The following is a 14,787-nucleotide window of genomic DNA, read 5'->3' as shown; positions in this document are numbered from 1 at the left end:
AAACACAATTTTGTACAATTAAACCGTGTTTCTGAGTCTTTATTGTCCCACCTGTATTCTCTCCCTACAGCAGCAACCAGTGCCTTAACACACCCTTCCGCCAGGACCTGCCACAGCAGGAACCTCCCCACCCAACCCTGAGGCCCTTATCTGAGTCATTCTCCCTCCCCCAGTACTAGGGTCCAATAGACCATCCAACTGGGGCAGCAGAGGGAAGCAGCCACCAGCTTCCAACCACATTTACCTAGGCTCTGTCCTTGGTCCAAAAGGAAGGTAAGTGGACAGAGCAAAATCATCTGCTCCAGTAAGAAAACAGCTGCTCAAGAGGAGGGCTCCCAGCCAGCTGGTGATGTGAGAACACAGGACCTAGACAGGCCTGACGATTCCCACACCCCGGCTCAGGAGGTTGCAGTGAGAGGAGGGATGGAGGATGGCTAAATCGCGCAAGCAGATCAGGTCATGTGGGGAGGACTCTGAAGTTGAGTGCATGAGTGGAACTAGAATAATCTAGAAGCTAGCTCAACTCTATTGCTCCTTTTTCTGTTTGTGGGAAGCCTTTGCATTCCAGTAGAAGAGAACCTGGGCAGCAATGATGCCATTGCAGAGAGAAGAGACCACAAAGACACCAGCCATGAGGGGGTCTCCAGTTTCCTGTTATGAGAGACAGATCTATTAAGATTCCAGGGCAGGCAGCTTACCACTCAGCTGAGATGGGGTTTGAGTGCCCTCTAGAGGGCAGAAGGTGCACTCACCTGAACAGAAGTGAAGATTCGGGCCAAAGAGCCCCCAAACAGCATAAACACTGTAATGGCTGAGAGCTGGCCCGTGTGTCCATTGCGGTAGTTAGTGGCTGCCTGGAGCAACTGGAGGAGAAATCGACACTTATAGGTTCTCTCATCTGAACCTTCTCTGTAACCAGTCACTATCCCTCACTCTCCGCAGACTAGCACTCCATACTTGGGGGGTCTCCCTCTGCCTCTACCACACATCCCTTTGTTTCAGAGTACCCACCTTCCCCACCACCACAGCAGGTACATTGGAGGCCTGGAGCAGGGTGACTACAGCCAGAGGCGTGAGTGGGGAAAGCAGCATCAGCAGGACCATGGCATAGCAGGCAAGGAAAGCGACTCCTGGGGGTCAGGGAGACAAGGAGCCCTCTTGAGCTGCCTGAGTCCCCAACAATGCTCCCAAAATACAATGCCTGTTCTCCAGCCACTCCCCGGCACCTTTCACGGTCTCTCCTCTGTAGTGCATGACCAGGAAGCAGATGGTAACTGTCTGGAGTGCCAGGAACAGCGCTTCGCCCCAAGAGCTGCAGAGTCAAGAGTTGGGAGGGAAAAGGGCCTGGAAAAGGCAGGGAAAGCCTCCATCGCCCACCAGGCTCGGCTCTGACTAGCCTGCGCTTTCCAGTTTACCACCCGCACCAAGCCCGGCTCACTCAGAATGCTCGCTTTGGCCCCATGCACTCCTGTGAGTAAACTTCTGGAAGGGACAAAGCACTGGTAACTCCTATTAGAATTGCAGGCACTTGAGCTGGAGAATAGCTCTGCAGGTAAAGATGCCTGCAAACCTGATCACCTAAATTATAGCCCCAGGATACACACACAGGAAGGAGAGAACCACCCCTACAAGTTGTTCTGTGACCCCCTCCCTCCTCAAACAAATAAATAGTAAAAGGAAAAAAAAAGAATTGTGGGGATTTGGCTTTGGGCGTGTAGCAGGGCCCTCACCTCACCTGAAGGGGAAGCTGTTGGCGATGCTGTAGACCACAGTTCCAGTCAGAGCCACGAGCTCCAGCATCACCGATTGGAGACTCAGTCCTTCTGCACTCTTGGCTCCCAAGAGTTTAAATATCTGGGGCAGCTTTACTGAGGAGAAAGCAGCATGGTCGAGGAAAAGCATACCACCCCCAGCCCTTGGCATCAGCCTCCCAACACCCGTACCTTTCCTCTGACGGAAGGAAGGAGCATACATACCAAGAAGTGACCCGGCCACGATGCCCAGCCCAAGGCCCTTGCTGAGGAGAATCTTGAGGCAGGGAACTGAGAAGAGAGAAAAAGTAAGCAAAGAGGTTTCTGGAGCCCAGGTGAGGGTTTGATGTGCTCTTAGGAGCTGTTCCCCTCTCCCCTCCCCCTTAACAGGACCACCACACCAGTAAATCTGGGAGGGGGGGGGATAGTAGGGATGATGGGGGGACAGGGAAGGGGGATGGTAGGGATGATGGGCAGATATCCTTCTTGCTACAAACATTTTATATTCAGACTAGGTGGGCTGTCAAAACAGCTTCTTCTGACTGCCTTCCCTCCCGCATGCCCCACTTCCATTTCCTATAAATACACATCTAAAATATGTTTTTAGGGCTGACATGACAGCTAAGGAAAGAGTAGGGTTGTCTCATGCCGAAGGGCTGCAGTAACCAGAAGGTTCAGGAATGTATGGTGTGGACATTTATCTTTGGAAGGAGGAGCATTTGAAGTGGGCTATCCAGTTCCTGAGGAGAGAGTAGGGTCGGGGGATTCCTGAGCAGTGCCTGTGTAACTGAAAAGCTAACTTCCCTCCCTCTTTAACCCTGATTCAAAAAGTAGAAGGACAGACAGAGACAGCTCCAGAGCTCTCGTGTGTGGTCCCCTAATAACATGTGCTCCTAATAAAAATGTACTAAGAAAGGATGTCTTTTTAAAAAGTCATTAGGAATGCGTGTTATAGTACAAGCCTTTAATCTCACTGAATTTCTGAGTTCAAGACCAGCCAAAATTACATAGGGAGACTCTATCTCAAATATTTAAAAACTATTGTCAGGTGTGGTGGCAAACACATTTAATCTCAGCACTTGGGAATGAAGGGCAGGCAGATCTCTAATGAATTCAAAGCCAGCCTGGTCTACATAGTGAGGTTAGGACAGACAGGATTATATAGAGAATCAATCAGTCAGTCAGTCAATCAATCAGTCAATAAGGCTGGAGAGATAGCTCAGTGTTTAGGAGTACTGACTGTTTTCCCAGAGGACCTGGGTTCAATTCCCAGCACCCACATGGAGTTCACAACTCTAACTCCATTTCTAGGGAATCTGACACCCTCACTCATACATACCTTCATATGTACATAAAACAAAAATCTTTAATTGAACTCGGGTCACCAGCCTTGTGAGCCACCCCTTTGGTCCCAAATAGGCATGTGGACTAGCAGGCCTTCCTGCCTTGCTTTTCAGTTACACAGGCACTGCTCAGAAGTTCCCTGACCCCTTTCTCTCTCCTCAGTAAGGGATGGCCCACTTCAAATGTTCCTTCCCCCAAAGACAAACCCCCACACCATACATTCCTGAACCTCAGGGTCACCTCGACTCTCCAGGACTTTTATCCCCGGTTCCTCCACTGACTCTCCAGGACTTTTATCCCCGGTTCCTCCACTATCTCTATCATTTACTTCTTATCTTGTTTTTTCCAGACAAAGCTGCTGGCAGTCTTGGAACTCACCCTGTAGACTAGGCTGTCCTTGAACTCGAGATCCTCCTGTGTCTGTGTCCCAAGTGCTGGGATTAAAGGTGTGGGCCACTATTCCTGGCAATTTCTCCTCTTCTTCTTTATTTTTTATTTACCTTTTTTTTTTTTGGTCTTTTTTTCACAAGTCACCCTTGTGTCGAGGGCTGACTTTCAATAGATCTCAGCGAAGGCGCTGCACCACTGCTAACTATGTATTCTGGATCCTGGCAATTTCCCTATCACTGAATCTTTGACCTGGTGGGCCTCTGGCCCAGGAAGGAGTCTTGACTATTGTAAACCAAAAGGCACTTAGAACAGAGAGATGAAAAGGGCTTTGATATCTAATGTAACCCTTGGCCATGAACTTGCCTTGTAAAGAACGAGAAAGGAAAGTGCTATACTCTTAGTACTCTGGTGACTGAGGCAGGAGGGCTTCTGTTAGTTCAAGGACAGTCTGTGCCACATAGTAACTTCCAGAAGTTGGTGCTGGAAAGACAGGGTAAAAAAAGATCTGTGGGCCTCTGACAGTTGAGTGCTTGGGACGAAAGGAGGTCTACATGCCTGGCTGGGATTTTAATTTTCTTTTACAAAACACGGGTTTTCCAGTCTGGGAATAGGGTCTGGTTAGCAGAGTGGCGCATGAGGCCCTGAGTTCGATCCCCAGCCCAGAAAGGGATGAGGGTGGGGTACTGACTTCCCAGATTGTAAAACACAAATTTAACTTTTTTTGGGGCGACACCCCTTCATGCCCAAATATGGCACTTTTCCTATACAGGGCCCAAAACACTTCCGCCCTTGTCAGAAGCGCCTTCTGCCCAGCTTCGCGTGGCATTAATCGCCACGGGCACGCCAGCTTGCGCTCCAAGGCTGCGTGAGCTTGACCTCGAGGGCTGGATAAAACTCACCATGAAGCAAGTCCCATTGGACGAAGAACTGATCATAGCATTTCTCAGGTAAAAGCATCGGCACCAGTAGCCCTTTGAACGGTCCGTCAGCCTCCCGCGCCATGTTGGAAAGCTAGCTTCCGCCAGGCGGGATAACCCCGCCATTGACCTGCGCCGCGCATGCGCGCCGCGCACACTCCGCCTCGTTCCGCGGCGGACACTTCCCTTTCCGGCGCGGTGCGGGCCAGCGTCGGTAGGGGACCCAGGTCTCCTTCACAGACTGCGTTGTCTCCGCGCCTAGTCATTCGAATTTTAAAACGTAGCCGGGCGGGGGTGGCGCACGCCTTTAATCCCAGCACTTGGGAGGCAGAGGCAGGTGGATTTCTGAGTTCGAGGCCAGCCTGGTCTACAAAGTGAGTTCAGGACAGCCAGGGCTACACAGAGAAACCCTGTCTCGAAAAACCAAAAAAAAAAAAAAAAAAAAAAAAAAAATTTTAAAACGTGTCCGAGTCTTACGCCTGCGCAGTTAGAACTTCCGCACTTTTGTTTACGCTTTCACTTCTGAATGCAACTTCTTATTCCTTCCCCTTTCTCTGTCTTTCCTGCATCTGCGCCATCTTGTCTTTTCTCTACCAACTTTATATTGTTTGAAGTTGTAATGGCAAAAGAGTTCGAGTCTTCAAAATGGCGCAAGCAGAGGCGCTGCAGCCCTCTTATCTTTCCCTCTTGGTTTCTCCAGAGGGAATAGAGCCGGAAAAGGGCCGTTCTGAGCTGGGCCTTCTTCCTAGTCCCCTGCTTCTTCCTCTGTCCAGATGTTTATTTTTGTTTGGTTTTGGTTTTTTAATGTATATGCGTACACTGTAGCCGTACTGATGGTTGTGAGCCACCATGTGGTTGCTGTGATGTAGGTTGCTCGCTCCAGCCTACAGATTTATTTATTATTATACCTAAGTACTCTGTCGCTGTCTTCAGACCTACCACAAGAGGGCGTCAGACCTCATTACGGATGAGTATGAGCCACCATGCAGTTGCTGGGATTTGAACTCAGGACATCTGGAAGAGCACTCAGTGTTCTTAATCGCTGAACCATCTCTCCACCTCACACCCCTTAATTAAGAGGATGACAGTGAAGCTGAAGAGGGGCGAGTTCAGCTGCAGAAGAGCAGTCCCTGATACAACAGGGGAACGCAGAGACTGCTGCCTCTGCTGTGTCTAAGTGGGAACCCAGAGAGCAACAGGCCTGTCTGGAAACAGGCCCCTAGGGTTAGGCAAAGAAAGCCATCTGCGGCCCACCACTCTGCCAAGACTCCTACTCTTTGCTTCAGGCTGTAGGACACAACTAAGCTGTTTCCTGATCCTTGTTCTTGGCAGGGCAGGGGGTGGTAGTTGCTGGGCAGGGCGTATTTCCTTGTGTAACTGTTATGTGGAGCTCTAGTCCAAGGATTTCTGTAACCTCGTGGGACTTGTTAAATGGGAAGAGCGCCCATCCTTGGCTCCCATCCGTGTACCATGCCTGATATAAATGTATACTTGATTTTGGTACAGTGGTAGCCATCTGAAGAAGCACAACCTTCGTAGACGTCAGAGTATCTGCTGCACCAGGGGGCTCCTCAGTGAACTAGCCCTGGCCATGATGGACATGGAATCTCACTGTTCAATAGGAATTTTTGAAATAAAATAATACAGCCACCTACTCATAGTTTGGTTGAGTTGTACAACTAACTGTGCACAAAGGTCAGCAGCAGGGTGTAGGGATGGAATGGCTCATTCTGTTAAGGGGGTAGGCAGCCATTGGTCCCAGAGGGAGGAGGGAGTTTTGGCAGCTTCACCAGCAGTCGCAGGACACTGACGGATGAACCCATGAAGGCATTTGGTCACTCTCTTGTTATTTTTGTCCCTTCTTACCAGCTGTCTCTTGGTGACTCAACCATGGGAAAGCACAGGAAGGCATATGACAAGAAACTCGTGGCTTTTAATCTCGGCAGGACAAGGGAAGCCAAGAGGAAAGATTTCATTAAGCTTTTGTATTCTTCATGAGGAAGGGAGTGAGTACCATTCATGTTTATTAACTCCCCACCCCTATTATAAAATCTCTTCATTTTGTTCTTAAAGACAGAGATGGAAGACTCAGTTGCACGTTGAAGAAATGAGAGTGCTCCTTGGTGGCTTCAGCCACAGTGGACTGAAGCGAATGCTCAGAGGGGCTGGTAGGTTGATGGTCGTCTCCGGGTAATGCAGAAGGCGATGAGCACCAGGGTGAGGAGGCCAAGGAGGACCAGGCCAATGATGAGAGGCAGCAAGAGGGACTGGTCACTGGTACACGAGAAACCTGGCAGAGTAAGGGAATCCTTGAGAATTGCCGCAGCAGTGGATGGGCTGAGGGGGGGAGGGGGAGGCGGGCAGGAGAGAAAAGGGAACAAAGAAAGGTTGAGGAGTTCAGCCCCATAGCCTAGGGCAGTAAGGGAAGGAGAAAGAGGCAGCTTTGTAGAGGAGACTGAGGTTTAGAAAAAGAGTTCTGGGGACAGTTTCCAAAGCAATAGACTTCTAGGAAGAAAAAGGTAGGTAGGTAGGACTTACATGGCCCGAAGTGTCCGTTGTCTGGCAGCTGAGCAGCCTGCAGCCTCAGTGAGAGCAGGTCAAGGTGAACAGTTGGAGAAAGAACAATGCTTGTATTTCTGCAACAGAAGCTTTGGCCCAGGGGAGCTTGGAGCTCTCGAAGAGATGAATTTTGCGCTGCGAATGTCCACTCTGAAGTAATTAGTAATTAAGAGTTAAATCCAGTCCTGAGTCCTCACCACTACCCCAGCACTCCCAGCCTAGACTTTGAGTGTGGTAATGAGAGGTTACTCACGCACTGCCTGTGGGAAGGACACATTGTATTCCACTGCCAGGTAGTTGAGGTAGACTGTACTTGGGCTCTGATGTGCGTCCTTGGGGTGAACAAAGACTCAAGGCATCAGGGACAGAGGCACCCATGTCCACAGAGCAAGGATGTAGGCTCAGAGGATTATAGGTATGGGGTATGGAAGAGTAATAAAACATGAAGACAAATTCAAGCTGTATACCTGTTTGAATCCAAAGGTAAGCTGTCCATAAGGAAATGAGAGAGGCAGGTGGGCATGGGCACTGTCACAACCCCCCTGGGCCTTGGTTTTGTTGGGATTCAATACAGAGATGCCCCAAGCCTGCAGAAGTGAAAGAACAGTGCATCTGAAATCACAATGATGGGCCCCTCCTCTGTTCTTCCTCCCTCTGAGCCAGCCTAGGACTGGCCTCCTGCTCTCTTTAAGCCCTACTTTAGCTTTACCTTTCTTCCACCCTGGGTTGGGTACAGGATTCGAATTTGAATTTGGGCTTGGAGCTGAACACAAGGCTGGGAGCCATTGGTCCACGTGTAGTTCCCAAGAGCCCTGTCGGAGCTTGGACTGGGACTTGGCGAGGGTGGAGGTGGTCCGGGGTGAGGGCCCACAGTACCATTGGTGGTGGGAAAGACTGTGGCATTTCCGTGACTGGTGGTGGTGGCAGGGTTGTGAGTGACAGTGGTTGGTCCAGAGCTGGGATGAACCGTGACATTTCCGTGACTGGTGGTGGTGGCAGGGTTGTGAGTGACAGTGGTTGGTCCAGAGCTGGGATGAACCGTGACATTTCCGTGACTGGTGGTGGGTCTGTGGCTGGTTGTGGGGCTTGCTGTGCTCTCTGTGGCTGTAGGCGTCACCGTGAAGGAGGGCAGGAGAGTAGCAGCCTTTTTGTGAGGACAGTCTTTCCCGGTTCCTTGGGCTTTCAGTAAGAGATTGGTTGGCCACCCAGGTGCAGGTTCCTGCCCATGAGCTCCCTCGCCCACCCACCATTTCTCCTTACCTACAAGCAGTCCCAGCAAGATCAGACACACAGGGAGCCTCATGGTGGAGCTGCTCAGTCCAGCTAGGCTATACCAGTTCTTTCCTCAACCCAATCCCCTCTGCCTTCTTTTGGAAGAGGAAATGAAAAGCCTTACTTCCCTTCTAAAATAATCCCACCCCAAACCTGACTCAGACACCTCAGCTCTAGCCACCCACTCAAGTCTCTGGTTTTCACAACTAGGCTATGATTGGCAGTGGCCTCTTAAGTAGGCGGTACAGTCTTAGTTACCACGTGAAAATGAGGCAGTTGACTCACCAGGAACTTACCTAAGCAAAACTGGCTCTACTTGGGTGTGTACAATGCAACCAAAATGGGAAGCCCTTTCCTCATTGGTAAGAAACCCTACCCCCGCCCCATGTGTTTCAATCCTAGCACTGGAGGAAGAGATCAGACCTGAGTGGCCTATGCAGAGTTCCAGGACTGAAAAACATCTCCCTGCAACCCCAAGGTGATGGGCAATTAGCACCTCCATCTGGGTTAGGCCTAAACCCCAAGTAGAGGAAGTCTTATGCAAGAAGTTTCACTCACTCTGAACCCAGTACTACTTTCTCAAAGTTGGAAGCATGTGACACTTGTGTCACATGTGTCTTGTAGCTCATTATGCATGGTCAGTAATGTGGGTCCATTTGGTGTTTCAGGAAGTGACAAGGCAATTTTTTCTTTTTGGATTTGGCTTTTTCAAGACAGGTTTTCTCTGTGTAGCCCTGTGTCTGTCCTAGAACTCACTCTGTAGACCAGGCTGGCCTTGAACTCAGAAAATCCACCTGCCTCTGCCTCCCAGTGTGCTGGGATTACAGTTGTCTGCCACCACTGCTGTGGACAAGCCAAATAAATAACTAGTGCTACAGGCAGGAGAGGGAAGGGAACAAACAAGAAGCCCAAACAGGCAGTTTCCAAGTAATTTTATTCAGAATTTTGTGTCTGTTTCCTGAATCAATAAATACTATACAAAACAATGTAAAAATGGCTACCATTCTCTCCCCTGCTCCCCCCACCTGGGGACAATTCCCTGGACAACCTCATCCAGGGCTTCTCCCTGCAGATTTGGTCCAGCACATGAGGCCAGCCATGTTTTAGCCCCTTGACTCACTTGGAGGTTTGGCTGGGGTAGGAAAGCCTTTAGGAATGAGGTGACTAGAGGTTAGGGAAATGCATTAGTGTTTGGGGGAGAAGGAGACGGCGCCTGGGGCAGAGCCTACCCCAAAGAAAAGGGTGTCTAAAATGTTCACGGTTCCTTCTTTTTGCCTCAAAAAGTGACATTTATTCAAAGAGAGAGAGAAGAGAAAAAAAAAACCAAAACAAAACAAAAAAACCAAAACAAAAACAAGATGTCCATCCCTTGGCTCCCTTCCCTCCCCCCTCCAGCTGTTCCTCGGCCCTCCCCCAGGACTGACCCCTGGGCTCCGGCCAGGTAGCAGGACAGCCCCTCAAATGAGGTCAGCCACGTTGAGGGGCATCTCTTCAATGGACGTGTTGTAGAAAGTCTCAATGTCTCGAAGAGTCCTCTTGTCTTCTTCTGTCACCATGTTAATAGCCACACCCTTACGGCCAAAACGACCACCTCGACCGATTCTGAGTGGGTAAAAAGGATGATGGATTGGGAGAGGAACACGTGGAGTTTAGCACAGAGTGTTTGGTTTGCAGACCTACTTTACCTGTGGATGTAGTTTTCCCTGTTGGTGGGAAGGTCGTAATTGATGACTAAGGAGACCTGCTGCACATCAATGCCTCTGGCCTGGGTCAAGAAAGCAGATCATCAGGACACTATCCTAATGAAGCAGGCATGCATGTAGGCAGCCAAAGGAAGTAGGCAAAGGAAACGGGTATTCCTTGGTCAACAAGACCTCGGGCATGCCTGGCTTTCTTCCAAGTTGCTACGTTCCGAAGAGGGCACACAGTCAGCCCTTTGGAGAGGGAATCACCTTGGACTAACTCTTCACCCTTTCTTTCCCTAAATGAGGGTCTACTCACCAATAGGTCAGTGGTAATTAATACTCTGCTAGAGCCAGACCGGAACTCCCTCATGATCACATCTCGTTCCTTTTGGTCCATATCTCCGTGCTGGAAAACAAGGAGGTGAGGAGCAGATGGCACATGTTCCTAGCAAGCAAGCAAGCAAGCAAGCAAGCAAGCAAGCAAGCGTGCAAGCACACACACAGGACTTTCCAAACTCACCATGGCGGAAACAGTGAAATCCCGGGCGTGCATCTTCTCGGTGAGCCAGTCCACCTTCCTTCTGGTATTGATAAAGATGACTGCCTGAGTGATGGTCAGGGTCTCATACAGGTCACACAATGTGTCAAGCTTCCACTCCTGGAAACCCGGAGACATCAGTCAGGGCTATACCGGAGCAACTTTACTGCCAGGCCCGCCTCCTGCCCTGGGCCCCACCTCTCGTTCCACATTGATGTAGAATTGGCGGATACCCTCCAGGGTCAACTCTTCCTTCTTGACAAGAATCCGAATTGGGTCTCTCATGAACTTCTTGGTCACCTCAAGTACATCAGAAGGCATCGTAGCAGACAACAAAACTACCTAGTGGGAAAATGCACCAGCCATGATGAGGGTGCTGCATATTTCTCAAATCACACCCAAGCCATGGCATTGCATCCCATCAACATTAATGTCCTAACAACATCACCATTTGTCTTACCTGTGTGTTACTGTTGAGCTTTTGGAATATGTCATAGATCTGATCCTTGAACCCACGGCTTAACATTTCATCTGCTTCATCCAGTACGAACATCTTGATGTATTTGGGGGCTAGAAAACAGAAAAGGCACCAACACATAATAATCAGACAAATGTGAAATACATTCAGATCTCTTGATAACAGGGCAATCAAGGGGCAGACAGTTTGCTCTCAGAATACAAGGACTGATCCTTTGCCCAAGGCTTCCCTGATAGGCCAGGCTAAAGCCCTGGTAAGTAGAACACTACCTGGGCTAAGGTACCAGGGAAGCCAGGCTCAGATGACACGCATGGGGTTCATCAAAGAGCAACTCAATTCTAAACTAAAGGAACTCACATCCAAGGAATAAAAAATGCCCAGCTACTGTTCTGTGGTACTCACACAGGTATCTCCGGTTAAGCATATCAAACACCCGGCCAGGGGTGCCCACGATGATATGGGGAGCTTCCATCTGCAGTTTCTGCACCTCAGCACGCACATTGGTGCCCCCAATACAGGCATGACAAGAGGCACCCATGTAGTCTCCTAATGCCATAACCACCTTTTGTATCTGAATGCAGAAAGACATCTACATTAACTTAGGCAGTGAGTTCTAGACAGGAATTATCCCACTAACAGTTGAGAAGCAGGAGCCCACTTAATCCTCTCAACCCTACCACAAATGGTGGTGCTAGCTCCGCCCCACGGGTAGACTTACAGTAATTTTCCCATTCTCCATGCAGTCTCGTAAAATCCAGGCCAGCTCTACTAAGGCTTAGAAATCACTCTCCACCCTACTACCACATCCCAATGGCTGATTATGAACATAGCCGTATACCCAACAAAGTGTTTATTCCATCCTGCCACAGAATCAAGACAAAATGTTCCCTACTGAGCCAACAGCCTCAGCCCATATGCAAACAAAACCCCAAAATGACAGATCTGCAGGGCTCTATGTATGGTGTTGATCCTCTCTTAATGTACTGCTTGCTTCACAGTAATCCCTAGGCCTGAATAGTAGTAAAGTAGTGTCAGGATTTTATGTGCCCTAGGCATGAAACAGCTTTGGCCACCGAGCGAGGCATCAAGCTAGGATGAACAAAGGACTGTCTTCTGCTCTGCCCCTGACTGATATAAGAACAACACCACAAACAAGGTGTCTCTTTGCCCATTGCCAGGGGTGTGTGTGTCATAAAACAGCTAAACCTACCCAGCCAGCTAGATTCTACCAATCCTCTTCCCTTCCCATTTGACTAAAAGAATAAAAAAATTCTATTTTGCTGGTAGAAAAGTTGTTAGTAATTAGGCCAACAAATCTCAAGAGATCTAAAATCTGTCAATAAGACCCAGTGACATTAGAGTATATACTTAACCTTCTGCCCTGCTTTTAAGATTAATTTTGTAGTATTGGCTCTCCTAGAACTAGTTTTGTAGACCAGGGTGGCCTTGAACTTGCATTGCTCCACCTGCCCGAATATAACCACTGGCTAAACCTCAAACCAGTCATACAGAATAGGAAACAGCCCATCTTACCTGCTGAGCCAATTCACGAGTGGGTGCCAGAACCAAAGCCTGAGTGGCCTTTAGATCTAATTCAATCTGCTGCAGAATTGATATGGCAAATGTAGCTGTTTTCCCAGTCCCAGACTGGGCTTGAGCAATCACATCATAACCTACAACCAGATCAAGAATTAGACGTGCACCTTGGGCTCAGGGACATGAGACCTTACACTTTATGACAACAGTAATGGAACAAAGTTGTAAACAAAATGGCAAAAGTTTGTGAGCTTATGCCAAAACATCAACTCACAACACAGCTGGTTAGGTTAGATGCAAAGTAATAAAAATAAATCCTACAAATCGCAAACAGCAAACCATGCATCCAAGGCATGAGCTATGAACTAGCAAACTAAAAAACCAAGAAGCTAGGGAAGATAATTTGTTCCCTCCTGGTCGGCCATGCCCACCATCAATTCCATACCACTATTCAGGTGGGGGCAATCCAAATCTAGCCTCAGTATACAAGTCTTACCCTTGATACAAGGAAGAATAGCTCGCTGCTGGATGGCAGAGGGCTTCTCAAAACCATAGGCATAAATACCACGGAGGAGGGATTCTGAGAGATTCATGTCATCGAAGCTATCCACAATCTCATTCCAGTTACTCTGCAAGACACGCACACACAAAAAGCAAAAAAAAAATCTTAGGAACTTAGAACATGTATTTACATCAAAGCTACAGTCACCCCACCCTACTGGCTGGGTCTGTTCTACCATTCCAAATGTCTAAGGTCACTGTCACCATAAGGAAGTACTTGTTCTAACATAATAAAGTGGCGACCATAGGTCCTAGTCTTACCTCGATGACGCCTTCCGGCTCCATCCCATCGGGGCCATTGTCTCTGGATCTGTCGATTCAAAGCACTAGTTTTGTTTCATGCCTCGATCAGAGCATGGACGCAACAAGCCCATTCCCGATCCAACTCCCATTTATTCCCAAAGGACCATCAAGAGGCACTTTAGAGTGACCCTCCTTTAAGATCAAGGGGCTGTAAAGGAGTTCATTCACACACACACGACGCCGAAATGCGGTCTTTGCTGCCAGGCCCACATGTTCTGGGTCTGGACCCCACTGCGCGTGCACCCCCAACCGGAACACCAAGGCCGCCGGAAGTCCCGCCTTCCACCTCCAAGTTCCGTGGGTGGGCCGTCCCCTTCCCCCACGTCATGCGGCCTGCGCCCTCCCCCACTCCCTCCGGCCGGCCCCCCTCCTCAGTACCCGGATGTGGGAGGCCGCGGGCGGTGGCGGCCTCGCGCACAATGAGCCCCAGCCGCGCTAGCAGAGGGGGAGATTGCACAACAGACAAGCGAAGCAGACTGGGGGAGGGGAACCTCTCAAGCGGCCATGTGCTCATTCGCTCCGCCACTCGGCGGCGTCTCCCCCGCCATGGAACAATCCACAACCCGCCCGCCCCCGTCGAGAAATGGCGTCGCCCTCCCATACCTCAGGCCGCTCACCCCCGAAGGAAAGTGGACCTGCCCATCCGCAGTTTGCCAATTGCCCGGCTTGTGCGGCAAAATGGACCCGCCCGCCCGGCGCCGGGTGGGCTCCTGGTGCCTCACGCGGCCGCTCCTCCGGGTTAGGCTCTGTCCTGGCCGTCAAGAAAACCAGCACCCTGAACGGCCGGTTTCTTCTTCCCCGACCCAAATTCCAAGCGCGACGAAGGGACTCGCTGAAGACCCAGGCACCCCTGCTTGTCGCGAGTGGTACCGCCAGAATTCTCCGGAACCCTCTCGCGCACGCCCTGCCCGACATAGGGAGGCAACCAGACCAGCCGGCTCCGGGCCGCGCAGCCGCCTCTTCTTTTTCCCACGTTATGTCGCGACCTCATCTCCCGAGCTTCGCCTACGGCATCCCCACAGGCCGAGGCCTCGTGACGAACCTCACGCCCTCCGCCCTAGCCAGGCCTTTCCCGTATCCACACTGGTGTCAGCGTCGGCCATGGGATTTCCCCCCCTCCCCGGACGGTTCCTCCCGACTCGATTCTCCCGCAACCTGGTAGGTTTGGTGCGATGGGCTTCTCAACCTCCCGCAGGCGGCACCTTCGAAAGGGAGCTGCGGGGTAAGTAGTCATAACCTCTTGCAAATGCCTTTCTTACCGAGAATCCTGACTCGCAGACATGATCCTTAGAATCTAGGGCGGAGTGCCCGCCTATCGACAACTTATAGAGCGTCCGACCCCGCCCCAGCCATCGCATTGGCTTGGCTGCCTCTGCCCCGCCTGCCGGCGCTCTGCAACTCGACGTGACGTTACTTTGTAGGCGCTTTACTTCGGAGGCCCTATTGGGTAGTT

General features: G+C 50.3%; 3 protein-coding genes, 1 long non-coding RNA gene and 3 other non-coding genes across 9 annotated transcripts; 1 reads left to right on the top strand and 6 right to left on the bottom strand.

Moving 5' to 3' along the window:
• Positions 1 to 23: 23 nt before the first annotated feature.
• Positions 24 to 4,607, bottom strand: Mpdu1 (mannose-P-dolichol utilization defect 1). 3 transcript variants are annotated; one of them, XM_052194844.1, is made up of 7 exons: positions 4,385 to 4,607; positions 1,977 to 2,042; positions 1,736 to 1,863; positions 1,227 to 1,312; positions 1,012 to 1,130; positions 753 to 863; positions 24 to 651 (listed from the first exon to the last, which is right to left on the bottom strand). In XM_052194844.1, the coding sequence occupies exons 1-7, from the start codon at positions 4,526 to 4,528 to the stop codon at positions 526 to 528; spliced, it is 780 nt and encodes a 259-aa protein (XP_052050804.1). In that variant the 5' UTR covers positions 4,529 to 4,607; the 3' UTR covers positions 24 to 525. The 3 variants fall into 3 exon arrangements, with proteins under 3 accessions (XP_052050804.1, XP_052050805.1, XP_052050806.1); XM_052194845.1 differs by having other exon boundaries at positions 1,736 to 1,868; positions 4,385 to 4,568; XM_052194846.1 differs by lacking the exons at positions 1,012 to 1,130; positions 1,227 to 1,312 and having other exon boundaries at positions 1,736 to 1,868; positions 4,385 to 4,574.
• On the top strand, positions 4,279 to 6,056 carry LOC127693748 (uncharacterized). Its single transcript, XR_007979746.1, has 2 exons — positions 4,279 to 4,432; positions 5,909 to 6,056. It is a non-coding gene; the product is annotated as an uncharacterized LOC127693748 (long non-coding RNA).
• A 259-nt stretch (positions 6,057 to 6,315) lies between these two features.
• On the bottom strand, positions 6,316 to 8,348 carry Cd68 (CD68 molecule). The gene is made up of 6 exons (XM_052194843.1): positions 8,222 to 8,348; positions 7,671 to 8,140; positions 7,429 to 7,548; positions 7,215 to 7,293; positions 6,941 to 7,111; positions 6,316 to 6,692 (listed from the first exon to the last, which is right to left on the bottom strand). The coding sequence occupies exons 1-6, from the start codon at positions 8,262 to 8,264 to the stop codon at positions 6,559 to 6,561; spliced, it is 1,017 nt and encodes a 338-aa protein (XP_052050803.1). The 5' UTR covers positions 8,265 to 8,348; the 3' UTR covers positions 6,316 to 6,558.
• An 800-nt stretch (positions 8,349 to 9,148) lies between these two features.
• Eif4a1 (eukaryotic translation initiation factor 4A1) lies at positions 9,149 to 14,696 on the bottom strand. Its single transcript, XM_052194842.1, has 11 exons — positions 14,594 to 14,696; positions 13,293 to 13,341; positions 12,967 to 13,099; positions 12,468 to 12,607; positions 11,337 to 11,505; positions 10,917 to 11,026; positions 10,655 to 10,798; positions 10,439 to 10,576; positions 10,235 to 10,324; positions 9,919 to 9,998; positions 9,149 to 9,835 (listed from the first exon to the last, which is right to left on the bottom strand). Exons 1-11 carry the CDS (start codon positions 14,614 to 14,616, stop codon positions 9,691 to 9,693), a joined length of 1,221 nt encoding a protein of 406 aa, XP_052050802.1. The 5' UTR covers positions 14,617 to 14,696; the 3' UTR covers positions 9,149 to 9,690.
• On the bottom strand, positions 10,049 to 10,192 carry LOC127695679 (small nucleolar RNA SNORA67). The gene has a single exon (XR_007980049.1). It is a non-coding gene; the product is annotated as a small nucleolar RNA SNORA67 (small nucleolar RNA).
• LOC127695738 (small nucleolar RNA SNORD10) lies at positions 11,123 to 11,263 on the bottom strand. Its single transcript, XR_007980096.1, has one exon. It is a non-coding gene; the product is annotated as a small nucleolar RNA SNORD10 (small nucleolar RNA).
• On the bottom strand, positions 11,974 to 12,117 carry LOC127695698 (small nucleolar RNA SNORA48). The gene has a single exon (XR_007980068.1). It is a non-coding gene; the product is annotated as a small nucleolar RNA SNORA48 (small nucleolar RNA).
• Positions 14,697 to 14,787: the final 91 nt, after the last annotated feature.

This window comes from Apodemus sylvaticus, chromosome 10, assembly GCF_947179515.1.
Source record: "Apodemus sylvaticus chromosome 10, mApoSyl1.1, whole genome shotgun sequence".
Lineage (NCBI taxonomy): Eukaryota > Metazoa > Chordata > Mammalia > Rodentia > Muridae > Apodemus > Apodemus sylvaticus.
This window is presented reverse-complemented; position numbering and strand designations above follow the sequence as displayed.